The sequence below is a fragment of the Pseudophryne corroboree genome, chromosome 9, assembly GCF_028390025.1.
Source record: "Pseudophryne corroboree isolate aPseCor3 chromosome 9, aPseCor3.hap2, whole genome shotgun sequence".
NCBI lineage: Eukaryota > Metazoa > Chordata > Amphibia > Anura > Myobatrachidae > Pseudophryne > Pseudophryne corroboree.
The window spans coordinates 467,379,060-467,406,318 of NC_086452.1; the positions used below are offsets into that span (position 1 = coordinate 467,379,060).

Consider the following 27,259-nt stretch of genomic DNA (forward strand, 5'->3'; position numbering starts at 1 on the left):
CTCCTCCTCCAGGCTGTGAGTGACAGGCACCGCCTCCTCCCCGCAGCCAGTGAGTGACAGGCACCGCCCCCGGCTGTGAGTGACAGGCACCACCTCCTCCCCCCGGGCAGTGATTCGTAGTCTGCGCCTCCTCCTCCTGGCTGTGACAGTCGCCGCCCCCTAGCCAGTGAGTGACAGGCACCGCTCCCTCGCTGTGAGTGACAGGCACCGCCCCCCGGCTGTGAGTGACAGGCGCCGCCTCCTCCCCCGGCCAGTGATTGGCAGTGTCTGCCCCCTCCCCCAGACAGTGATTGTCAGTTGCTACCCCCTCCCCCGGCCAGTGAGTGACAGACACTGCCTCTTCCCGGGGGCCAGTGAGTGACAGGTACCGCCCCCTGGCTGTGAGTGACAGGCGCAGCCCCCCTCCCGTGATTGGCAGTCTGTTCCTCCTCCTCCAGGCTGTGAGTGACACAGGTGCAGTCTCCTCCCCCGGCCAGTGAGTGACAGGAACCGCCCCCAGGCCGTGAGTGACAGGCGCCACCTCCTCCCGGGGGCGTGGTCCCGCAGACAGCGCTGCTTGCTCGGAGAGTCGGTCGGACACGGCGGCGGGTCCGGGGCAGCTGCTGCCGGGTCCTGGCCGATGGCGGTGCCGCACCCCAGTAAAAGCGCCCGGTGGCTGCGGGCGGAGCTGGAGGCCGGGGCTGGCGGGCTGCTGCTGCTGGACTGCCGGCCACACGAGCGCTTCCAGGCGGCGCACATCGACTCGGCCGTCAGCGTCACCGTCCCCAGCCTGATGCTGCGCCGCCTGCGCCGGGGGAACCTGTCCGTCCGCTCCCTCATCGCCAGCGACACGGAGCGCTTCTCCCGCCGCGCCCAGGCCGACACCGTGCTGCTCTACGACGACGCCACGCTGGACTGGCCGGACAACAGCCCCGCCGGCTCCGTGCTCGGCCTGCTGCTCCACAAGCTGCGGGAGGACGGCTGCCGGGCCTTCTACCTGCGAGGTGACCGCCGGGGACACTCACTCTCACCCGGGTGGGGGGGTGGGACACTCACTCACTCACTCACTCACTCTGACCCGGGGACACACACACACACACTCACTCACTCTGACCCGGAAGGGGGGGACCCTCACCCTCACGGGCCCTAACCTGGGCAAGAGCATACGGGACACTCACACTGACTTGGAGGACACTCACCAACAGGGGGCCTGACTCGGGGGAGTTCATTGGGGACTCTCACACACCAACATGGGCCATCACCATGTTGGAGAGTATGGGGGGCACTCACCAATAGGGGCCCTGACCCTGAGAGGGGGGACACTCACTAACAGGGACCCTGAGGGAGGGCATGGGGGGATACTCACCAACAGGGGCCCTGACCCTGGGAGAGGGCATGGGGGAGCACTCTTCAACGATGACCCTGACCCTGGGAAGAGCATGGAGGGACACTTACACTCACCAACGGAAACCCTGATTCGGGTGAGAACATGGGGAGGACACTTGCACTTTCCAACAGGGGGCCTGACCCAGGGGAGAGCATGGGGAACACTCACTGACGGGGGCCCTGACCTGGGGGGAGAGCTTGGGGAGATACTCTAATCCAACCTGGTCAGGGTACACTTACTAACAGGGGTCCTGATCCAGGGGGGGAGGTGGACACTCACATTCCCCAACAGGGACATTGACCCAGGGGGAGAACATGGATTGACACTCGCTCTCACCAGTGAGGGTCCTGACCTGGATTGAAAAGGCGGGGGACACTCTCAGCAATGGGGGGGCCCTGACCCAGGGGAGAGGACAGGGGACACTTACTAATGGGGGGATCCTGATGTGGGGGGAAATTGCACTCACCAACAGGGGACCTGACCTGGGGGAGAGCATGGGGACACACACACTCTGACCTGGGACACACACACACTCACTCCGACCCGGAGGGGGGCACACACTCACTCTGACCCCGGTGGGGGGCACACTCATTCTGACATGGGGAGGGGGGGGGCACACACTCACTCTGACCCCGGGGGGGACGCACTCACTCTGACCCGGGGGGGTGGCACATTCTCTCTGATCCGGGGACGATGACACACACTCACGCTGACCGGGGGACGACGACACACGCTCACTCTGACCCGGAGGGGACACACAAACTCACTCTGACCCGGGGGGGGGGGGGGGGGGGGCAGGCACGCACACACACACACACACACACACACACACACACTCTGACCCGGGGGACACACACACACTCACACTCTGACCCGGGGGACACACACTCACACTCTGACCCGGGGGACACACACTCACACTCTGACCCCGGGGGGGGACACACACACACTCTGACCCGGGACACACACTCTGACCCGGGACACACACACACACTCTGACCCGGGGGGGACACACACACACACACTCTGACCCGGGACACACACACACACACACTCACTCTGCCCCGGGACACACACACACACACTCACTCTGCCCCGGGGGGACACACACACACACTCACTCTGCCTCGGGGACACACACACACACACACACACACACACTCACTTTGACCCGGGACACACACACTCTCACTCTGACCCGGGGGACACACACACACACTCTCACTCTGACCCGGGGGACACACACACACTCACTCTGACCCGGGGGGGGGGGAGACACACACACTCACTCTGACCCGGGGGGGGGGGGGGGGGGGCACACACACTCACTCACTCTGACCCGGGGGGACTCACACTCACTCACTCTGACCCGGGGGGACACACACACTCACTCTGACCCGGGGGGACACACTCACTCTGACCCGGGACACACACACACTCTCACTCTGACCCGGGGACACACACACACAAACACACACTCACTCACTCACTCTCTCACTCTCACTCTGACCTGGGGACACACACACACACTCACTCTGACCCCGGGGGGGACGCACTCACTCTGACCCGGGGGGGTGGCACATTCTCTCTGATCCGGGGACGATGACACACACTCACGCTGACCGGGGGACGACGACACACGCTCACTCTGACCCGGAGGGGACACACAAACTCACTCTGACCCGGGGGGGGGGGGGGGGCAGGCACGCACGCACGCACACACACACACACACACACACTCTGACCCGGGGGACACACACACACTCACACTCTGACCCGGGGGACACACTCACACTCTGACCCGGGGGACACACACTCACACTCTGACCCCGGGGACACACACACACACACACTGACCCGGGACACGCACACACACTCTGACCCGGGACACACACACACACACTCTGACCCGGGGGGGACACACACACACACACACTCTGACCCGGGACGGACACACACTCACTCTGCCCCGGGACACACACACACACACACACACACACTCACTCTGCCCCGGGGACACACACACACACTCACTCTGCCCCGGGGACACACACACACACACACACACACACACTCACTCTGCCCCGGGGACACACACACACACACACACACACACACACTCACTCTGCCCCGGGGACACACACACACACACACACACACACTCACTCTGCCCCGGGGACACACACACACACACACACTCACTCTGCCCCGGGGGGACACACACACACACACACACACACTCACTCTGCCCCGGGGGGACACACACACACACACTCACTCTGCCCCGGGGGGACACACACACACACACTCACTCTGCCCCGGGGGGACACACACACACACACTCACTCTGCCTCGGGGGGACACACACACACACACTCACTCTGCCTCGGGGACACACACACACACACTCTGACCCGGGACACACACACACACACACACACTCTCACTCTGACCCGGGGGACACACACACACTCACTCAGACCCGGGGGGGGGGGGGCACACACACTCACTCTGACCCGGGGGGGGGCACACACACACACACTCACTCACTCTGACCCGGGGGGACTCACACTCACTCACTCTGACCCGGGGACACACACACACACACACACACACACACACACTCACTCACTCTGACCCGGGGGGACACACTCACTCTGACCCGGGGGGGACACACTCACTCTGACCCGGGACACACACACACTCTCACTCTGACCCGGGGACACACACACACACACACACACACACACACACACACACACACGCACACACTCACTCTGACCTGGGGACACAAACACACACACACACACACACACACACACACACACACACACACACACACACACACACACACACTCTCACTCTGACCTGGGGACACACACACACACACTCTGACCCGGGGGGGGGGGGGGGCACACACACACACGCACTCACTCACTCTGACCCGGGGGGGGGGGGGGACACACTCACACTGACCCGGGGGGGGACACACACACACACTCACTCTGACCCGGGACACGCACACACACACTCACTCTGACCCGGGACACGCACACACACACACACACACACTCTGACCCGGGGGACACACATACACACACTCTCACTCTGACCCGGGACACACACACACACTCACACTGACCCGGGGGGGGGGGGGGGGCACGGCACACACTCATTTTGACCTGTGTGTGGGGGAGGGGGCGGCACACTCACTCTGATGCAGGGGACGATGGCACTCTCTCTGACCCAGGACACACACACACTCACTCTGACCCAGAGGGGGACACACACAGACACACACACACTCACTCTGACCGGGGGGGTGGGGGCAGTCACCCTGACCCGGAGGGGGGGGGGGGATGACACACACACACTCTCTCTCTCTGACCCGGGGGTGGGGGGGGGGGAGGCACACACTCATTCTGACCCAGCCCAGGGGGGTACTACGACGACACACACTCACTCTGACCCGGGGGGGGGGGGGGGGACAACTACACACTCTCTCTTTGACCCGGGGGGGGTGGGACACGCACACTCACTCTGACCCCGGGGGGATGTACTCACTCTGACCCCGGGGGGGCACTCACTCTGACCCTGATAGCATGGGGGGACACTGACCCTCACCAACAGGGGCCCTGATCTGGAGGAAGAGTATGGGGGACACACTCGCCAACAGGTGCCCTGACCCCGGGTAGAGCATGGGGAACACTCCCTAACAGGGGCCCTGACCTGGGGGGAGAGCATGGGGAGATACTCTAATCCAACCTGGTCAGGGTACACTTACTGACAGGGATCCTGATCCAGGGGGGGAGCATGGGGGAGGGGGATACTCACATTCCCCAACAGGGGCATTGACCCAGGGGGAGAACATGGAGAGACACTCGCTCTCACCAGTGAGGGTCCTGACCTGGATTGAAAGGGCGGGGGACACTCTCAGCAGTGGGGGGGCCCTGACCCAGGAGAGAGGACAGGGGACACTTACTAATGGGGGGATCCTGATGTGGGGGGGGGGGGGACTAGCACTCACCAATATGGTCTCTGACCCGATGGAGAGCATGGGAGGGGGGACACTGGCCATCGGGGGCCCTATTTCAGGGGGTTGTGGGAACAGCATAGGGTAACACTCACTCACAGGGTCCCTGTGCTGGGAGGATTGGGGTCACTCACCAATGGGAGGCCTGGGCTGGGAGGGTGGGGCACACTAATAGGGGGCCTGACCCAGGGAAGAGGATGAGGGACAGTCGGCAATGGAGGGGCCTTAACCCGGAGGGAGGAGGATGGGGGAAACTCACTAATGGTTGCCCTGTACTAGGGAAAAAGATGGGGACCCTGACGAAGGGGGAGAGAATGGGGGGACACTAACAGGTGGCCTCACCCTGGGCAGGAGGATGGAAGGACACTCACAGGGACCCTGTCCATTGGGAAGAGGATGTTGGACACTCACTAATGGGGACCTTGGCCTGGGGGGCAGATGGGGGACACTCGCCAATGGGAACCCTGAACTGAGGCTGGAGGATGGGCGACACTTATTAACGGTGGCAATGAACTGGGGGGTGGACGGGGGACACTCCCTCTCACAACTGAGGCCGTGTATGGGGGTATACTCGCCAACCGGGGCCCTGCCATGGGGGGGATATGGATGGAGGACACACTAACAGGGACCCGGCCCAGGGAGGAGGGATATGAGGATGAGCAACACTTATCAACAAGGGCCCTAAAATCACTCTCACCATCAGGGGCCTTGGCATGGGGGGGGTTTGAGGGACACTTTAAAACATTGTGCAATGATTTCAGTGCTCAATGAGTCTCTCCTATCTGCCTGCTCACATAGAGCCCCACATACTCCTGCCTACAGGGATTCTGCCTATGGGGCGGAGGATGGAGGGCACCCAACAGTGGGGTCCCTGACCTGGGGGGAATGGGGGAAAATACATTTGTCAATGGGGGCCCTGACCTGGGGGGAATGGGGGACACTCGTTTAACAGGGTCCCTGACCTGAACTGGAGTTGGATGATGGGGGGAACCTAACATGAGGGTGTGGGATGGGGACACTAATAGGCAGGATTGAACACAAAAGAGAAAGAACCCCTGGTGCGCTACAATACTAATAGCAGCCTTAGAGACCAAATAACAGCCTTCTATATTTATTGTACCATATTTATTGTACTAATAGGCAGGAGTATGTGGGGCTCTATGTGAGCAGGCAGATAGGAGAGACTCATTGGGCACTGAATTCATTGCACGGCTTATGGAGGACGGGCTATGCTGCTCGGGCAGGGACTATAGCAGGTGTACAAGTCACTCGGGGGTCTATAGCTGGTATACAGGTGTATGGGGCACTCTGAGTCTGCGGCAGGTGTATGGGGCCATGGATCACTTCGTGGCTAGCGCAGGTGTATGCGACACATGGGGTCTATAGCAGGTGTATGGGGCGCACAGTCTGTAGCAGGTGTATGGGGCGCACAGTCTGTAGCAGGTGTATGGGGCGCACAGTCTGTAGCAGGTGTATGGGGCGCACAGTCTGTAGCAGGTGTATGGGGCGCACAGTCTGTAGCAGGTGTATGGGGCGCACAGTCTGTAGCAGGTGTACGGGGCGCACGGGGTCCGTAGCAGGTGTACGGGGCGCACGGGTTCCGTAGCAGGTGTGCGGGGCGCACGGGTTCCGTAGCAGGTGTGCGGGGCGCACGGGGTCCGTAGCAGGTGTGCGGGGCGCACGGGGTCCGTAGCAGGTGTGCGGGGCGCACGGGGTCCGTAGCAGGTGTGCGGGGCGCACGGGGTCCGTAGCAGGTGTGCGGGGCGCACGGGGTCCGTAGCAGGTGTGCGGGGCGCACGGGGTCCGTAGCAGGTGTGCGGGGCGCACGGGGTCCGTAGCAGGTGTGCGGGGCGCACGGGGTCCGTAGCAGGTGTGCGGGGCGCACGGGGTCTGTAGCAGGTGTACAAGTGTATGGGGCGCACGGGGTCTATAGCAGGTGTACGGGGCGCACGGGGTCTATAGCAGGTGTACAAGTGTACGGGGCGCACAGGGTCTAAAGCAGGTGTACAAGTGTACGGGGCGCACAGGGTCTATAGCAGGTGTACAAGTGTATGGGGCGCACAGGGTCTATAGCAGGTGTACGGGGCGCACGGGGGCTGTTGCAGGTGTACGGGGTCTGTAGCAGGTGTACGGAGCGCACGGGGCCTTAGCAGGTGTACGGGGCCTTAGCAGGTGTACGGGGCGCACGGGGTCTGTAGCAGGTGCGCGGGGCCTGTAGCAGGTGTGTGGGGCGCACGGGGTCTGTAGCAGGTGTGGGGCGCACGGGGTCTGTAGCAGGTGTGGGGCGCACGGGGTCTGTAGCAGGTGTGGGGCGCACAGGGTCTGTAGCAGAGGTGTGGGGCGCACAGGGTCTGTAGCAGAGGTGTGGGGCGCACAGGGTCTGTAGCAGGTGTGGGGCGCACAGGGTCTGTAGCAGGTGTACAAGTGTGTGGGGCGCACAGGGTCTGTAGCAGGTGTACAAGTGTGTGGGGCGCACAGGGTCTGTAGCAGGTGTACAAGTGTGTGGGGCGCACAGGGTCTGTAGCAGGTGTACAAGTGTATGGGGCGCACAGGGTCTCTAGCAGATGTGTAATGGCGCACAGGGTCTGTAGCAGGGGTATGGGGCGCACAGGGTCTGTAGCAGGGGTATGGGGCGCACAGGGTCTGTAGCAGGTGTGTGGGGCGCACAGGGTCTGTAGCAGGTGTGTGGGGCGCACAGGGTCTGTAGCAGGTGTGTGGGGCGCACAGGGTCTGTAGCAGGTGTGTGGGGCGCACAGGGTCTGTAGCAGGGGTATGGGGCGCACAGGGTCTGTAGCAGGTGTATGGGGCGCACAGGGTCTGTAGCAGGTGTACAAGTGTATGGGGCGCACAGGGTCTCTAGCAGATGTATAATGGCGCACAGGGTCTGTAGCAGGTGTATGGGGCGCACAGGGTCCGTAGCAGGGGTATGGGGCGCACAGGGTCTGTAGCAGGTGTATGGGGCGCACAGGGTCTGTAGCAGGTGTATGGGGCGCACAGGGTCTGTAGCAGGTGTGGGGCGCACAGGGTCTGTAGCAGGTGTGTGGGGCGCACAGGGTCTGTAGCAGGGGAATGGGGCGCACAGGGTCTGTAGCAGGTGTGTGGGGCGCACAGGGTCTGTAGCAGGTGTGTGGGGCGCACAGGGTCTGTAGCAGGTGTGTGGGGCGCACAGGGTCTGTAGCAGGTGTGTGGGGCGCACAGGGTCTGTAGCAGGGGTATGGGGCGCACAGGGTCTGTAGCAGGTGTATGGGGCGCACAGGGTCTGTAGCAGGTGTACAAGTGTATGGGGCGCACAGGGTCTCTAGCAGATGTATAATGGCGCACAGGGTCTGTAGCAGGTGTATGGGGCGCACAGGGTCTGTAGCAGGGGTATGGGGCGCACAGGGTCTGTAGCAGGTGTATGGGGCGCACAGGGTCTGTAGCAGGTGTGTGGGGCGCACAGGGTCTGTAGCAGGTGTGTGGGGCGCACAGGGTCTGTAGCAGGTGTGTGGGGCGCACAGGGTCTGTAGCAGGTGTGTGGGGCGCACAGGGTCTGTAGCAGGTGTGTGGGGCGCACAGGGTCTGTAGCAGGTGTATGGGGCGCACAGGGTCTGTAGCAGGTGTACAAGTGTATGGGGCGCACAGGGTCTCTAGCAGATGTATAATGGCGCACAGGGTCTGTAGCAGGTGTATGGGGCTCACAGGGTCTGTAGCAGGGGTATGGGGCGCACAGGGTCTGTAGCAGGTGTATGGGGCGCACAGGGTCTGTAGCAGGTGTGTGGGGCGCACAGGGTCTGTAGCAGGTGTGTGGGGCGCACAGGGTCTGTAGCAGGTGTGGGGCGCACAGGGTCTGTAGCAGGTGTGTGGGGCGCACAGGGTCTGTAGCAGGGGTATGGGGCGCACAGGGTCTGTAGCAGGTGTATGGGGCGCACAGGGTCTGTAGCAGGTGTACAAGTGTATGGGGCGCACAGGGTCTCTAGCAGATGTATAATGGCGCACAGGGTCTGTAGCAGGTGTATAATGGCGCACAGGGTCTGTAGCAGGTGTATGGGGCGCACAGGGTCTGTAGCAGGGGTATGGGGCGCACAGGGTCTGTAGCAGGTGTGTGGGGCGCACAGGGTCTGTAGCAGGTGTGTGGGGCGCACAGGGTCTGTAGCAGGGGTATGGGGCGCACAGGGTCTGTAGCAGGGGTATGGGGCGCACAGGGTCTGTAGCAGGTGTGTGGGGCGCACAGGGTCTGTAGCAGGGGTATGGGGCGCACAGGGTCCGTAGCAGGGGTATGGGGCGCACAGGCTGGTTGCTTTCATGCCACATACCTATCACCAATACATACATGCAGCCTTTGTGCGCCAGTGTCTGGGGTATATGGCTGATCTGTCACAACATCCTCTGGCTGTCACTGGTGACCGTGTTCCCGCAGAGCGGAGTACTGACAGCTAGAAGCAGAACATAATAGAAGTATATATATTGGTGTGTTCCCCTAGGAGGCTGCAGACATTACTGTTATTGCTGTTAGTGATCTGTGTAATTATGACGTTGTACTTTCTGTAGGTTTATTGCCGGCCTATACATCACGGTCAGTGACTGCTATCATCAGGAGGTATACGCACACGCAGCTATCCCCGGCGACTTCATACAAATGTATAGGCAGATATTGTAAAGGGCAGACTACTGTAGAAGTGAAAACTATATTATTATTTTATTATAAGCAAAATACGCCACAATTGTTAAATATTATTTCTAGTCTAACATTTACACCCATATGCATATTTGAAGCCAAGTTGTAGCTGCTGAATTTCAGGGCCTGGCACGCCGGCGGTTAATCCGTGCCTCCTCCGCAGTCTGCGTGGGTGTGATAATTTGCATGTGTAACATAGGGAATATACCAGCCGATGGGTGGAGCCGACCGCGTACATTTTTCTCAATGTGTCGTACAGTTGACTCTTACCGACTTGTCGCGTCTTGTCTCAGGGAGGATCCTTCTCCTGCGTATAGAATTTATAGGAATTAAATCCCGTGTTGTAATTAGCTGTAATCTGCTATTGGGATAATGACGATTGTGCGTTCTGGGTCGTTACGGTAGATGATGTTCTTGTTTGTTGTGTGATCGTTGGGAACAGTGAGAAAACTGTCAGTCTTCCTGCGCAGGAAGCCGGCGCTGTCAGAGCCTTGGCGCTGACTGGTGTTTACATGTCTGAACACTTCCTCTCGTCATTCTCTAATTGCCACGCTCTTGTTAATAATCTGCTGTTAATTGCTGCTCCCCTGTCAGTCAGAAGCCACTGGGAATTGCTCCAGAGTATAATTCGCATCACGCTGGACATTTATTACATAAAGGTGTTATTTCTTCATCGTCGGAAGACAACTGTTTTTCCATTAATCAATCTGGGTGTTGACTCGTTTGCAAAGTTCTATCGGGGACATTAACCCATATTATCGTTGGGGAGGGGGGGGGGGGGGTTACTGACCTTCAATCCCGTCGTTACCTGCGTATAATTTATGTGATATAAAGGTGTGTAAATAGCTTTCTTTTTTGGATGCGATGGTCTACAGACCATTACATCGGAATACAGGTTTGGAATGTAGTATACGAGCGGCATACTGTGTCTCTATACGTCTCATTGCTGGATTATTAATGTACTACTTTACTATAGGTGGTATGTAATAAATAGGGGGCAGGGATGTCCTTCAGCATTTCCTGGAGCAGTTGGACTGCCGGTAAGATAATGTCAACATTATCCACCCTCCTAATGTCTGTCACACAACCGTGGTGTGTGTGTGTATATATGTATATATATATAATATATAGCAGTACTTAGTATGAATTACACATGAATACTCTTTTATCATTGTCTGATTTGTCATTTACTTACAGGTGGATACAGCAAGTTCCAGCGGGAATACCCTGAGCATTGTGAGGTTGGCCTTGAGATCCCCTCTCCCAGCGACCCACCCCCAGAATGTGTCCTGGGACTGGGGGGGCTTAGAATAAGTTCGGAATGTTCCGATGGGGAGTCTGACCGGGAGCCCAACAGTGCGACGGAATCAGAAGGCAGCCCCGCGCTCTCCAACCAATCAACCTTCCCCGTACAGATACTTCCATATTTGTACCTCGGCTGCGCAAAAGATTCAACCAACCTTGATATATTGGGGAAATACAATATAAAATACATCTTGAATGTGACTCCTAACTTGCCAAACACGTTTGAACACAATGGAGAATTTAAATACAAGCAGATTCCGATCTCGGATCACTGGAGTCAAAATCTGTCGCAATTCTTCCCTGAAGCCATATCCTTTATTGGTGGGTATTGTCCGGCAAAACGGGAGAATTAGCTGGATAAATGGTGTCTGTATATATGGGATTTATAGTCTGGAACTGCTCTGATATGGTGGGGGATTTGCAAGAACTGGTTTTGGTGGGGAGGGGAGACACACGGACGTATAGTTTGGAAACTGCCCCTGTCCTGCTAGAAGATGTATACTGTGGGAGCTATCCCCCGTCATCGTGGTGCTGGAGTGGCTCTATAGTGCATGAACTACCACGTCATGGTATGGGGGCTGTCTGGTGCAGTAGCTGCCCCATGGTGGTGGACTGTGTGGATGTGAGTGGTACAGGAGCCGACCTGACGTGGGGAATACATTGTGCTGGAGCTGACCTGACATGGTGGTGGGGAATACATTGTGCAGGAGCTGACGTAGTGGTGGGGAATACATTGCGCAGGAGCTGACCTGACGTAGTGGTGGGGAATACATTGTGCAGGAGCTGACGTAGTGGTGGGGAATACATTGCGCAGGAGCTGACCTGACGTAGTGGTGGGGAATACATTGTGCAGGAGCTGACGTAGTGGTGAGGAATACATTGTGCAGGAGCTGACCTGACATGGTGGGGAATACATTGTGCAGGAGCCGACCTGACTTAGTGGTAGGGAATACATTGTGCAGGAGCCGTACTGACGTAGTGGTGGGGAATACATTGTGCAGGAGCCGACCTGACGTGGTGGTTGGGAATACATTGTGCAGGAGCTGACCTGACATGGTGGTGGGGAATACATTGTGCAGGAGCCGACCTGGCGTAGTGGTGGGGAATACATTGTAGGAGCTGACCCGACGTAGTGGTGGGGAATACATTGTGCAGGAGCCGACCTGACGTGGTGGGGAATACATTGTGCAGGAGCCGACCTGACGTAGTGGTGGGGAATACATTGTGCAGGAGCCGACCTGACTTAATGGTGGGGAATACATTGTGCAGGACCTGACCTGACGTAGTGGTGGGGAATACATTGTGCAGGAGCTGACCTGACGTAGTGGTGGGGAATACTTTGTGCAGGAGCTGATCTGACGTAGTGGTGGGGAATACTTTGTGTAGGAGCTGACCGGGCGTAGTGGTGGGGAATACATTGTGCAGGAGCTGACCTGACGTAGTGGTGGGGAATACATTGTGCAGGAGCTGACCTGACATAGTGGTGGGGAATACATTGTGCAGGAGCTGACCCGACGTAGTGGTGGGGAATATATTGGGCAGGAGCTGACCACCTGACGTAGTGGTGGGGAATATATTGCATAGGAGCTGACCACCTGACGTAGTGGTGGGGAATACATTGCGTAGGAGCTGACCTGACGTAGTGGTGGGGAATATATCGGGCAGGAACTGACCACCTGACGTAGTGGTGGGGAATACATTGTGCAGGAGCTGACCTGACGTAGTGGTGGGGAATACATTGTGCAGAAGCTGACCCGACGTAGTGGTGGAGAATATATTGGGCAGGAGCTGACCACCTGATGTAGTGGTGGGGAATACATTGTGCAGGAGCCGACCTGACGTGGCGGGGAATACATTGTGCAGGAGCTGACCTGACGTAGTGGTGGGGAATATATTGTGCAGGAGCTGACCTGACGTGGTGGTGGGGAATACATTGCATAGGAGCTGACCTGACGTAGTGGTGGGGAATACATTGCGTAGGAGCTGACCTGGTGTAGTGGTGGGGAATATATTGGGCAGGAGCTGACCACCTGACGTAGTGGTGGGGAATATATTGGGCCGGAGCTGACCACCTGACGTAGTGGTGGGGAATACATTGCATAGGAGCTGACCTGACGTAGTGGTGGGGAATACATTGCGTAGGAGCTGTCCTGGCGTAGTGGTGTGGAATATATTGGGCAGGAGCTGACCCGACGTAGTGGTGGGGAATATATTGTGCGGGAGCTGACCTGACGTAGTAGTGGGGAATACATTGTGTAGGAGATGACCTGATGTGGTGGTGGGGAATACATTGTGCAGGAGCTGACCTGACGTGGTGGTGGGGAATACATTGTGCAGGAGATGATGTAGTGGTGGGGAATACATTGCGCAGGAGATGTAGTGGTGGGGAATACATTGTGCAGGAGCTGACCTGACGTAGTGGTGGGGAATACATTGTGCAGAAGCTGACCCGACGTAGTGGTGGGGAATACCTTGCGTAGGAGCTGACCTGGCGTAGTGGTGGGGAATATATTGGGCAGGAGCTGACCACCTGACGTAGTGGTGGGGAATACATTGTGTAGGAGATGACCTGATGTGGTGGTGGGGAATACATTGTGCAGGAGCTGACCTGACGTAGTGGTGGGGAATACATTGTGCAGGAGCTGACCTGACGTAGTGGTGGGGGAATACATTGTGCAGAAGCTGACCCGACGTAGTGGTGGGGAATACCTTGCGTAGGAGCTGACCTGGCGTAGTGGTGGGGAATATATTGGGCAGGAGCTGACCTGACGTAGTGGTGGGGAATACATTGCGTAGGAGCTGACCTGACGTAGTGGTGGGGAATACATTGTGCGGGAGCTGACTTGACGTAGTGGTGGGGGAATACATTGCGTAGGAGCTGACCTGGCGTAGTGGTGGGGAATATATTGGGCAGGAGCTGACCACCTGACGTAGTGGTGGGGAATATATTGGGCAGGAGCTGACCACCTGACGTAGTGGTGGGGAATACATTGTGCAGGAGCTGACCTGACGTAGTGGTGGCGAATACATTGTGCAGGAGCTGATCTGACGTAGTGGTGGGGAATACATTGTGTAGGAGCTGACCGGGCGTAGTGGTGGGGAATACATTGTGCAGAAGCTGACCTGACGTAGTGGTGGGGAATACATTGTGCAGGAGCTGACCTGACGGTAGTGGTGGGGAATACATTGTGCAGGAGCTGACCTGACGTAGTGGTTGCGAATACATTGTGCAGGAGCTGATCTGACGTAGTGGTGGGGAATACATTGTGTAGGAGCTGACCGGGCGTAGTGGTGGGGAATACATTGTGCAGAAGCTGACCTGACGTAGTGGTGGGGAATACATTGTGCAGGAGCTGACCTGACGTAGTGGTGGGGAATACATTGTGCAGGAGCCGACCTGACGTAGTGGTGGGGAATACATTTTGCAGGAGCCGACCTGACGTGGTGGGGAATACATTGCGCAGGAGCTGATCTGACGTAGTGGTGGGGAATATATTGTGCAGGAGCTGACCTGACGTTATGTTGGGGAATACATTGTGCAGGAGCTGACGCAGTGGTGGGGAATACATTGCGCAGGAGCTGACCCGACCCGACGTAATGGTGGGGAATATATTGCGCAGGAGCTGACCTGACGTAGTGGTGGGGAATACATTGCGTAGGAGCTGACTCGACGTAGTGGTGGGGAATACATTGCGTAGGAGCTGACTCGACGTAGTGGTGGGGAATATATTGTGCAGGAGCTGACCACCTGACGTAGTGGTGGGGAATACATTGTGCAGGAGATGACCTGACGTAGTGGTGGGGAATACATTGTGCAGGAGCTGACCTGACGTAGTGGTGGGGAATATATTGTGCGGGAGCTGACCTGACGTAGTAGTGGGGAATACATTGTGTAGGAGATGACCTGATGTGGTGGTGGGGAATACATTGTGCAGGAGCTGACCTGACGTAGTGGTGGGGAATACATTGTGCAGAAGCTGACCCGACGTAGTGGTGGGGAATACATTGTGCAGAAGCTGACCCGACGTAGTGGTGGGGAATACATTGTGCAGAAGCTGACCCGACGTAGTGGTGGGGAATACCTTGCGTAGGAGCTGACCTGGCGTAGTGGTGGGGAATATATTGGGCAGGAGCTGACCTGACGTTATGTTGGGGAATACATTGTGCAGGAGCTGACGCAGTGGTGGGGAATACATTGCGCAGGAGCTGACCCGACCCGACGTAATGGTGGGGAATATATTGCGCAGGGGCTGACCTGACGTAGTGGTGGGGAATACATTGCGTAGGAGCTGTCTCGACGTAGTGGTGGGGAATACATTGCGTAGGAGCTGACTCGACGTAGTGGTGGGGAATATATTGTGCAGGAGCTGACCACCTGACGTAGTGGTGGGGAATACATTGTGCAGGAGATGACCTGACGTAGTGGTGGGGAATACATTGTGCAGGAGCTGACCTGACGTAGTGGTGGGGAATATATTGTGCGGGAGCTGACCTGACGTAGTAGTGGGGAATACATTGTGTAGGAGATGACCTGATGTGGTGGTGGGGAATACATTGTGCAGGAGCTGACCTGACGTAGTGGTGGGGAATACATTGTGCAGAAGCTGACCCGACGTAGTGGTGGGGAATACATTGTGCAGAAGCTGACCCGACGTAGTGGTGGGGAATACATTGTGCAGAAGCTGACCCGACGTAGTGGTGGGGAATACATTGCGTAGGAGCTGACCTGACGTAGTGGTGGGGAATACATTGTGCGGGAGCTGACTTGACGTAGTGGTGGGGGAATACATTGCGTAGGAGCTGACCTGGCGTAGTGGTGGGGAATATATTGGGCAGGAGCTGACCACCTGACGTAGTGGTGGGGAATATATTGGGCAGGAGCTGACCACCTGACGTAGTGGTGGGGAATACATTGTGCAGGAGCTGACCTGACGTAGTGGTGGCGAATACATTGTGCAGAGCTGATCTGACGTAGTGGTGGGGAATACATTGTGTAGGAGCTGACCGGGCGTAGTGGTGGGGAATACATTGTGCAGGAGCTGACCTGACGTAGTGGTGGGGAATACATTGTGCAGGAGCTGACCTGACGTAGTGGTGGCGAATACATTGTGCAGGAGCTGACCTGACGTAGTGGTGGGGAATACATTGTGCAGGAGCTTACCCGACGTAGTGGTGGGGAATATATTGGGCAGGAGCTGACCACCTGACGTAGTGGTGGGGAATATATTGCATAGGAGCTGACCACCTGACGTAGTGGTGGGGAATACATTGCGTAGGAGCTGACCTGACGTAGTGGTGGGGAATATATCGGGCAGGAACTGACCACCTGACGTAGTGGTGGGGAATACATTGTGCAGGAGCTGACCTGACGTAGTGGTGGGGAATACATTGTGCAGAAGCTGACCTGACGTAGTGGTGGGGAATACATTGTGCAGGAGCTGACCTGACGTAGTGGTGGGGAATACATTGTGCAGGAGCCGACCTGACGTAGTGGTGGGGAATACATTGTGCAGGAGCCGACCTGACGTGGTGGGGAATACATTGCGCAGGAGCTGATCTGACGTAGTGGTGGGGAATATATTGTGCAGGAGCTGACCTGACGTTATGTTGGGGAATACATTGTGCAGGAGCTGACGCAGTGGTGGGGAATACATTGCGCAGGAGCTGACCCGACCCGACGTAATGGTGGGGAATATATTGCGCAGGAGCTGACCTGACGTGGTGGTGGGGAATACATTGCATAGGAGCTGACCTGACGTAGTGGTGGGGAATACATTGCGTAGGAGCTGACTCGACGTAGTGGTGGGGAATACATTGCGTAGGAGCTGACTCGACGTAGTGGTGGGGAATATATTGTGCAGGAGCTGACCACCTGACGTAGTGGTGGGGAATACATTGTGCAGGAGATGACCTGACGTAGTGGTGGGGAATACATTGTGCAGGAGCTGACCTGACGTAGTGGTGGGGAATATATTGTGCAGGAGCTGACCCGACGTAGTGGTTGGGAATATATTGGGCAGGAGCTGACCACCTGATGTAGTGGTGGGGAATACATTGTGCAGGAGCCGACCTGACGTGGCGGGGAATACATTGTGCAGGAGCTGACCTGACGTAGTGGTGGGGAATATATTGTGCAGGAGCTGACCTGACGTGGTGGTGGGGAATACATTGCATAGGAGCTGACCTGACGTAGTGGTGGGGAATACATTGCGTAGGAGCTGACCTGGTGTAGTGGTGGGGAATATATTGGGCAGGAGCTGACCACCTGACGTAGTGGTGGGGAATATATTGGGCAGGAGCTGACCACCTGACGTAGTGGTGGGGAATACATTGCATAGGAGCTGACCTGACGTAGTGGTGGGGAATACATTGCGTAGGAGCTGTCCTGGCGTAGTGGTGTGGAATATATTGGGCAGGAGCTGACCCGACGTAGTGGTGGGGAATATATTGTGCAGGAAATGACCTGATGTGGTGGGGAATACATTGTGCAGGAGCTGACCTGATGTAGTGGTGGGGAATACATTGTGCAGGAGCTGACCTGATGTAGTGGTGGGGAATACATTGTGCAGGAGCTGACCTGATGTAGTGGTGGGGAATACTTTGTGCAGAAGCTGACCCGACGTAGTGGTGGGGAATATATTGTGCAGGAGCTGACCTGACGTGGTGGTGGGGAATACATTGCGCAGGGGCTGACCTGATGTAGTGGTGGGGAATACATTGTGCAGAAGCTGACCCGACGTAGTGGTGGGGAATACCTTGCGTAGGAGCTGACCTGGCGTAGTGGTGGGGAATATATTGGGCAGGAGCTGACCACCTGACGTAGTGGTGGGGAATACATTGCGTAGGAGCTGACCTGGCGTAGTGGTGGGGAATATATTGGGCAGGAGCTGACCTGACGTAGTGGTGGGGAATACATTGCGTAGGAGCTGACCTGACGTAGTGGTGGGGAATACATTGTGCGGGAGCTGACCTGACGTAGTGGTGGGGGAATACATTGCGTAGGAGCTGACCTGGCGTAGTGGTGGGGAATATATTGGGCAGGAGCTGACCACCTGACGTAGTGGTGGGAAATACATTGTGCAGGAGCTGACCTGACGTAGTGGTGGCGAATACATTGTGCAGGAGCTGATCTGACGTAGTGGTGGGGAATACATTGTGTAGGAGCTGACCGGGCGTAGTGGTGGGGAATACATTGTGCAGAAGCTGACCTGACGTAGTGGTGGGGAATATATTGTGGAGGAGCTGACCTGACGTGGTGGTGGTGGGGAATACATTGTGCAGGAGCTGACCTGACGTAGTGGCGGGGAATACATTGTGCAGGAGCCGACCTGACGTAGTGGTGGGGAGTACATTGTGCAGGAGCCGACCTGACGTGGTGGGGAATACATTGCGCAGGAGCTGATCTGACGTAGTGGTGGGGAATACATTGTGCAGGAGCTGACGCAGTGGTGGGGAATACATTGCGCAGGAGCTGACGCAGTGGTGGGGAATACATTGCGCAGGAGCTGACCCGACGTAATGGTGGGGAATATATTGCGCAGGAGCTGACCTGACGTGGTGGTGGGGAATACATTGCATAGGAGCTGACCTGACGTAGTGGTGGGGAATACATTGCGTAGGAGCTGACTCGACGTAGTGGTGGGGAATACATTGCGTAGGAGCTGACTCGACGTAGTGGTGGGGAATATATTGTGCAGGAGCTGACCACCTGACGTAGTGGTGGGGAATACATTGTGCAGGAGATGACCTGACGTAGTGGTGGGGAATACATTGTGCAGGAGCTGACCTGACGTAGTGGTGGGGAATATATTGTGCAGGAGCTGACCCGATGTAGCGGTGGGGAATATATTGTGCAGGAGCTGACCACCTGACGTAGTGGTGGGGAATACATTGTGCAGGACCTGACGTAGTGATAGTAAATACATTGTGCAGGAGCTGATCTGACGTAGTGGTGGGGAATACATTGTGCAGGAGCTGACCGGATGTGGTGGTGGGGAATACATTGTGCAGGACCTGACGTAGTGGTAGTAAATACATTGTGCAGGAGCTGACCTGATGGTGGTGGTGGGGAATACATTGTGCAGGAGCTGACCTTACGTAGTGGTAGTAAATACATTGTGCAGGAGCTGACCTGATGTAGTGGTGGGGAATACATTGCGCAGGAGCTGACCGGATGTGGTGGTGGGGAATACATTGTGCAGGACCTGACGTAGTGGTAGTAAATACATTGTGCAGGAGCTGACCTGATGTGGTGGTGGGGAATACATTGTGCAGGAGCTGACCTTACGTAGTGGTAGTAAATACATTGTGCAGGAGCTGACCTGATGTGGTGGTGGGGAATACATTGTGCAGGAGCTGACCTTACGTAGTGGTAGTAAATACATTGTGCAGGAGCTGACCTGATGTAGTGGTGGGGAATACATTGCGCAGGAGCTGATCTGATGTGGTGGTGGGGAATATATTGTGCAGGAGCTGACCTGACGTTATGTTGGGGAATACATTGTGCAGGAGCTGACGCAGTGGTGGGGAATACATTGCGCAGCAGCTGACGTAGTGGTGGGGAATACATTGTGCAGGAGCTGACGTAGTGGTGGGGAATACATTGTGCAGGAGCTGACGTAGTGGTGGGGAATACATTGTGCAGGAGCTGACGTAGTGGTGGGGAATACATTGTGCAGGAGCTAACCCGACGTAATGGTGGGGAATATATTGTGCAGGAGCTGACCACCTGACGTGGTGGTTGGGAATACATTGCATAGGAGCTGACCTGACGTAGTGGTGGGGAATACATTGCGTAGGAGCTGACTCGACGTAGTGGTGGGGAGTACATTGCGTAGGAGCTGACTCGACGTAGTGGTGGGGAATATATTGTGCAAGAGCTGACCACCTGACGTAGTGGTGGGGAATACATTGCGCAGAAGCTGACCCGACGTAGTGGTGGGGAATACATTGTGCAGGAGCTGACCTGACGTAGTGGTAGGGAATACATTGTGCAGGAGCTGACCTGACGTAGTGGTGGGGAATATATTGTGCAGGAGCTGACCTGACGTAGTGGTGGGGAATATATTGTGCAGGAGCTGACCACCTGACGTGGTGGTGGGAAATACATTGTGCAGGAGCTGACCTGACGTAGTGGTAGTAAATACATTGCGCAGGAGCTGACTCGACCTAGTGGTGGGGAATACATTGCGCAGGAGCTGATCTGATAAGATTTGGTACGATATTCCGACGGACGGGATGCCAGTGGTCAGAATACTGACAGCCTCCCAGAAATTACCATAACCCTCATCTGTTGCCTACCCTAACCCTCGCTTCCCCACTGCCTAAACCTAACCCTCCCTGTTTGGTGCCTAACCTTTCCTTCTGAGTGCCTAAACTAAGGCTATGGCCACACAAAGCGGCCAAGTGGGTCCTGCTGAACGGGTTCCACTTGGCCGCTATGTGTGGCCGTACACTGAACCTTCCATCCCCAGTCCCTGCACCCTAACCCCCCTTCTAATGCCTAAACCTAACCTGCCACGCCCCACCGCAAGACGCGAGTGCTCCCTCTGAAAGAACAATCGGGATTCTGGCGTCAGTATTTCGACCGCAGGGTCCCGTCCTTCAGTAAATTAACGACATCCCACCTGATGTGTGGGGGGCTGCGTAGTGCTGGACCTGGCCTGTGTCGCTTTCTAGCGAGATCGCTATTCCATATAGGGATCAGGACTTGCGCTATGAATCCCATTCTGATGCCACTTTAAACTTTGCTCCTAAACTTGTCTGACTGGCTGCTGCCCGGGCTGATCATCTATGGGTTATTTGTAGGGACCACCCTTCATACAAGTGACATTGCTGTGTGTGTAGCCACCTGTATGATCCCTGTGTACTGATATCCTCCCTTATACTCGGAAGTCTGCGTGATCATTAGGAAACCCCGCATATCATAAGACGTAACCCCCAACCTCCATATTGATATTAGAAGTCACATCTGACGTTTGTGCCCCCTCCCCCACCATATACAGCCTGGTGCTTTTATATGATCTCAGAACTCCTTCCAATATCCTTCTAATTCACATTGCGTTGTCACATGTATATTGTATTATAACGTGAGAAACAAAACTTGCTTTGGAGACTGTAACTTTATTCTCTGTCCGTAATAAGACCCCTAGTTTCTGAGAATAATGGCCTATTCATGTCGTAGGGAAAAGATAGGGATATATATAATATTGTATATGCAGAGTGTTCAAAAAGTTACGCAACCGTGTGTACTCAGAGTTGGTGTCTGGTGTGCCATGGTACGTAGTTGCATCTTCCTAACGTTCTTCCAAGATGCTGTGAATAGTGGCTGATACATACCGATGGTGCAAGGATTTATCAATACGTTGCTGACAGAGAGCAGAACACGTGGTTTTAACAGGACAGTGCCGCTGCCCATACAGCCGGAAACACTATGGCTTACTCGGAAGACTGTTTTCCAGGACGACTGATCTCTCATGCAAAAATTTCACGGGAAACCTTGATTAGCCGCATCCATTTGTGCGGAGCGCTGAACGACGGACACTTCCGCCACTTTACTGTGAAATAAATTGTTTCCCCCTATGGCTGCGTGACTTTTTGAACGTCCTGTATGTACTGTAGTAGACCTTGTACACTAAGTTGAAATCCCGAGTTATTGGCGGGTCGGGCCTCAGTGTAAACAGCTCCAAAAGAAGTGACCCAGCAATCCAACGCGGGATTCGACCACGGTTGAGCACGGGTAGGCCCCGTGTTGAGGGGCAGTGTAAACGGGTAACTCAGGTGATCCGACCTGGGACCCATTTATAGCAATTGGAGAGCCCATACCTCCCAACTGCAGCGTCCTGCGGGAGGTTGGGGGAGACGGCGTGCACAGTGTCTGCTGCTGTCTGTCCGGCTGCGCAGGCGCTGGGCTGGATTGAAGGATTTAGTGTGGCGCCCATTTTCTGCAGAGACAGAGGCTGGGGGGCTGCCCAACAGCTGCTGGGTGGGTTTGCCCCAGAGTAAAGTTGGCGCCTCGGGGGTCCCGATCAGCAGGCTTCCTGGCACTTGGAGATGTCATCTCCAGGCGTCGGCCTTAAAAGACTGCACCCGTGTGCTTTGTGAATGGTGCCGACCTGGGAACATCCCGGGTTGGCACCGCAGTGTAAACTGTGTAGATCTCGGGTCTGACCCGGATTGGAGCAGTGTTCCAATCCTGGAGCGGATCTGGGATTTTTTGTGTAAAAGGGGTATTAGTGTGCGATATTGTACATAACACATTATTACACACATTTCTTCATTATTGACGGACTTTGATATTTTGTTGCAGACGAGGCTCGCACCAACAAATGCGGCATCTTGGTCCACTGCTTGGCAGGGATTAGCCGTTCCGTCACAGTCACCGTGGCGTACCTCATGCAGAAACTCAACCTTTCCCTGAACGACGCCTACGATTTCGTCAAACGGAAAAAGTCAAATATCTCTCCAAACTTCAACTTCATGGGGCAGCTGCTAGACTTTGAAAGGACCCTGGGATTGAAAAGTCCCTGTGATATTCGGTCGCCGACCAACCAGCTGTACTTTACTACGCCAACCAATAACAATCTCTTCCAGCTGGACAGCCTGGAGCTGACATGAAGCTGCTTTCCGGGTACAAGTGTTTGGAAGATGAGTGACGCACAGCGATGAATGAAGTGTCTGTCTGATGAGTCTCTTGTATGTTAATACAAAACTTGTGATTTGTAAGTACTTTTCCAAAAGAAAATGGATCAAATAACTGTTTCTAATGATGATCTTGCACTTAACAATCGTTTGTTACATCAGCATTTTTCCTCGCGGCATTCACGCCCCAAAATAACCTTTTTATTTTTATTATTTTTTTTGCTTACAATTTTTTTTACAGTCAGCAGTCGCTGCTGACGTTACTGCGAATTATAACAACGCAGGCCCTGACGTGGAATGTGTGTATTAAACAGTTCCACTGAATAGTGCTTTAAGAATACAGGACAGAACTTTATAGAGGTGGAAATTATATAGATACCGGTCTATATATAGATGTCTCTTACTCGGCTAATATTTGGCTGATCAGAATTGGTAATCTTGATAAAAGATCCCCTCCCCCCAACAATTATCTTCTAACCACTTATTTGCATAACAAAATATTTTTTTTTTTTAACTTCTAAGCCAAATGTTTATATTGACCAAATGCTATATGCACAGTCTACAGAGCTCTATATTACGCAACGTAAAGCGAAATGCGTCTCTGATAAGTATAATAGGTGGATGAAAGCAATGTTGTAATCTGCATATTTATTTTTTTCCATTTTTTTTTTTTTTTTAATTAAAGCGTTTTATATTCTTAAAGAGAACCTACATAAATTTGCTTAGACTATACCTATGAACATTCCAGGAGATTAAGGCCCAGTGATGATATATTTGAGATAACGATGGGTAATCCTGTTAAAATGAATCTGACCCCTGCACACCGCCCGTATTCCTGAATATACAGCCCATCAATGCAGGAGGTATCCGGTGGCCTCACTGAGGTACGATGCTGCCTCCTGTGTGCAGGCAACTGGTGTAAATAGGGTTTCTCGTTACATTTATCCTTTGCTAGACCGGTCGATACCATTGGGATAAACCTGTATATCGCTAGTTGTTCCCGAACTACAAGTCTCAGCCCAGAAGTATGTATATATTTATATTGGCTGTCCCATGCACTTGAGAACATTCCCTTTCATCAGATAATCACCTTGCCGTATAGTTTTGCACTCTGGGACTTGTAGTTCTACACCAGTTGTCTGAACGTGGTGCAACATGAAGATTCACTGAGGATTACCATCTTCGTTTTTAAATAGCTTTGACAATCCTTTAAAACAAAATGAATGTCCTAATCCCGCGAGTGGCGTATTACATGAGGTCACGCACGTGTGTGTGTGTGTGTGTGTGTGTGTGTCTGGTACAGTTTTGGGTTCCCAACCGGACATATCCCGTAGTCTGGTATGTTCTGGCGCGATCTCCCAGGTGCTATTTCGGAAATGGTTTACACGATGTCTCACTTTTTAAAATCTATTTTTATGAAAAGACAAGTTATTATAATCCCCCAGCGAGAGATCTTTATTTTTTTACACTTATTTAAACAATGTAAAATGATAAAAGCACCTTTAAAAAAAAAATATGTATTAAAGCTGCCAAATTTACCTGCGGCTTCCTGTGTTGTGCCTTGTCCCTGTAGGAAATTGAATGTGCGCCCCTCAGATGTAGAGAACCACTAATCCAGCAATTGCAGCCTATCCTTGTATCAGGAAGTAGTTACTTCCCAGTATGTTTGAGGCACTTGTTGCCTCGAGCCTCTGCGGTGGCACTAAATCCTATCAATATAATAGTATTGGGTCCTTATTGGAAATAATTGCTCTAGTAAATGCTGATCGCACAAAATAAATATACAATGAAGTGTTTACTGAGGAAGCCAGAATAGACCCCCAAATCAGTAGGGGAGAGGGCTCCTGCGCCACCTGGTGGAGATTGTCTAGCATGCAGGTACTTGAAGTTACGCAGCCGGTGAAAGGCGATGATATATTGCCCAACCCTGTTGTAGATGTGCCACGCCTGATTTCTGGTGACTCTGTAGACGCCATGAACGTAATTTGGGGATTCTTCATAGATATATGGGGAGGAGGCAGTAGTGTGGGTTTATTTTTTTTTTCTCCTTTCAGTTTCCTTATGAAGCTCTTATTTCATGACTTATTTTCTGTGTTGTCTGATATGCTGTTGGGGAACTTTAATGAAAACTGGTGCAGAAAAAAAAGATGCTGTAACTTTAGCAACTAATAAGGATCGGTCATTGGTGCATATAAGTTATATAATGGTTGCAGTGGTTACAGCACCGAGTATCACAAATCCCCCAGCTGTGGGTATTCAGGCTGGAATTATTCCTGAGATGGATTTCTCGTTACCTGGAAAGAGAAGTCCTGAGGACTGTTAGTGTAGCCCAGCGACTCCGTATCCTTAGTGATCGGAATCCTTAATTCCTCTTTGTATTACAGACTGGCAGAGGGTACCACACCACCCCCATGTGCCAGTACTTAATATGGACTTCGAGGCACGGCAACCCCAAAATGAGACTTGTTTAATTGAGCATAAAGGTCCTTCCAAATTATTATTGTGTTAAAAGACTGTGATGCACCAGGGGAGGGTGTCGGAGGCGGATGCGCCCCAGTGCTTTTACTTGCAAGCAAATGGTGGTGAAGCACGCAATAGGGAGCGTTCGGTCACATGGGAAAGATTGACATGGGCGCTCTGGAGGGACATAAATGTACGAAGACAAAGCAGTGGTATTCTGAGCGAGGAGCTATGGCGCAGACTTTGCACCAATGTTAGTGAATACCTAGAACGAGGAGCTAATCCACTAGATTTCTCCGTTACCAGGGAACAATATGGAACCATTCGGTTAGAGTGCCTTGATCCAGCGTCACAGCGGCCGTTCATGCCCTATCTCCAGCATTGTCAGAGATGTCTTTTATGTGTTCCTGTGGTTCATACCGGAGGTAGCCAATTTATATGCTCTATCTCACACTAATAGCAACATGGCTGAGGCATGAGGCACTGCGGTGGCTCTGGATAATATTAAGTCCAGAGATAGCTGCCTCCATCAGGAGTAGGCGCGGAGTCCACTGGGGTACTTGTATTTGGGGGTAAGAGCAGATCTGCCCTCTACTCATTTTGTGGGGGGTAATTAATCCGCTTTTCTCACTTTGATATTAAGCTTTTTTTTTTCTAACTAAATAATAGTTGAAATTGTCTTTATTCTACCGTATTATGATCCCGCTGTTGTACGGATCCTTCTACTTTCTACTGTCAGTATAATATAAGAACAATCTACATTTATACCTGGCAAAACTTTTCATGTATTCACTTATGGCAGAACCTGCCCCAGTTTAGTCTAATTCCGGCCTTTTCTACCATTTATACAGTGCCATGTTTTATACGATGAAAGTGGATCAAATGCTTTATACAATCTTGTAAATGACAAATGTTGTTTTTTTTGTATTTCCTGCAGATAATTACATGTATAACGATATAATTGTTTTGAATGTTTGATATTAAAACTGTGCATAGAGGAACACCAAAGCCCTGCCACATTATAACCAGGGAAGGAAAGATGGCGGAAGGCCGCGCGTCCTGCGTCGTTAGTAACATTGAGAGTAATAGGCCCTACACACTGGGCGACATGAGTGAAAGATATGAACGATCTCGTTCATTAATGAACGAGATACCGTTCATATCTTTCAGTGTGGAGTCACCAACGATGAAAGATGTGCGGCCCCGCGCTCGTTCATCGCTGGTGCCCCGTCGCTTGTGCATGCAGGTCAATATGGACGATCTCGTCCATATTTGCCTGCACTGCTATGGAGCCGGGTGACGGGGGAAGTGAAGAAACGTCACTGCTCCCCCGCCGCCGGGTCGGCCGTATCCGCCGTCGGGTAGCTCAGCGGCGCATCGCGCAGTGTGTAGGGCCATTAAGACGCCAGTTGCATAACTAGAGGTGGGTCTGGTACTTGTAGTTCCACAGCTACCTTCTGCTGCTGCTGCCCCATTCAATTCTTCCTTTCATAATGCACTTTTTGAGTATGAAATCTATCCAGGCCCATTTTACTGCTTTAATAACTTTGCTTAAAATACTAAATAAAGAAAGAAAATGAATGTAATTGTTCCTTTCTCACCCGCTGTAATGAGGCTGACTGTAACGGAGCAGCTAGTCGCTGACCGCCTTACCTGGAGAGAGTGGAAGCGTCCGCACGGTGTTCCAGGGTTTTGTGCTCTCTGCGCAGGTTGTGGTTAAACGGCTTCTGATTTCCGCATGAAAGAATGATGAGATTTATGTTGTTTATACTACAAATAAACATATTTTTCTTTATGACAA

General features: G+C 54.0%; 1 protein-coding gene across 1 annotated transcript; it reads left to right on the forward strand.

Annotated features, from left to right (window-relative positions):
• Nucleotides 1-27,259, forward strand: DUSP7 (dual specificity phosphatase 7). The gene is made up of 3 exons (XM_063941322.1): nt 1-983; nt 11,251-11,679; nt 22,667-27,259. The coding sequence occupies exons 1-3, from the start codon at nt 620-622 to the stop codon at nt 22,972-22,974; spliced, it is 1,101 nt and encodes a 366-aa protein (XP_063797392.1). The 5' UTR covers nt 1-619; the 3' UTR covers nt 22,975-27,259.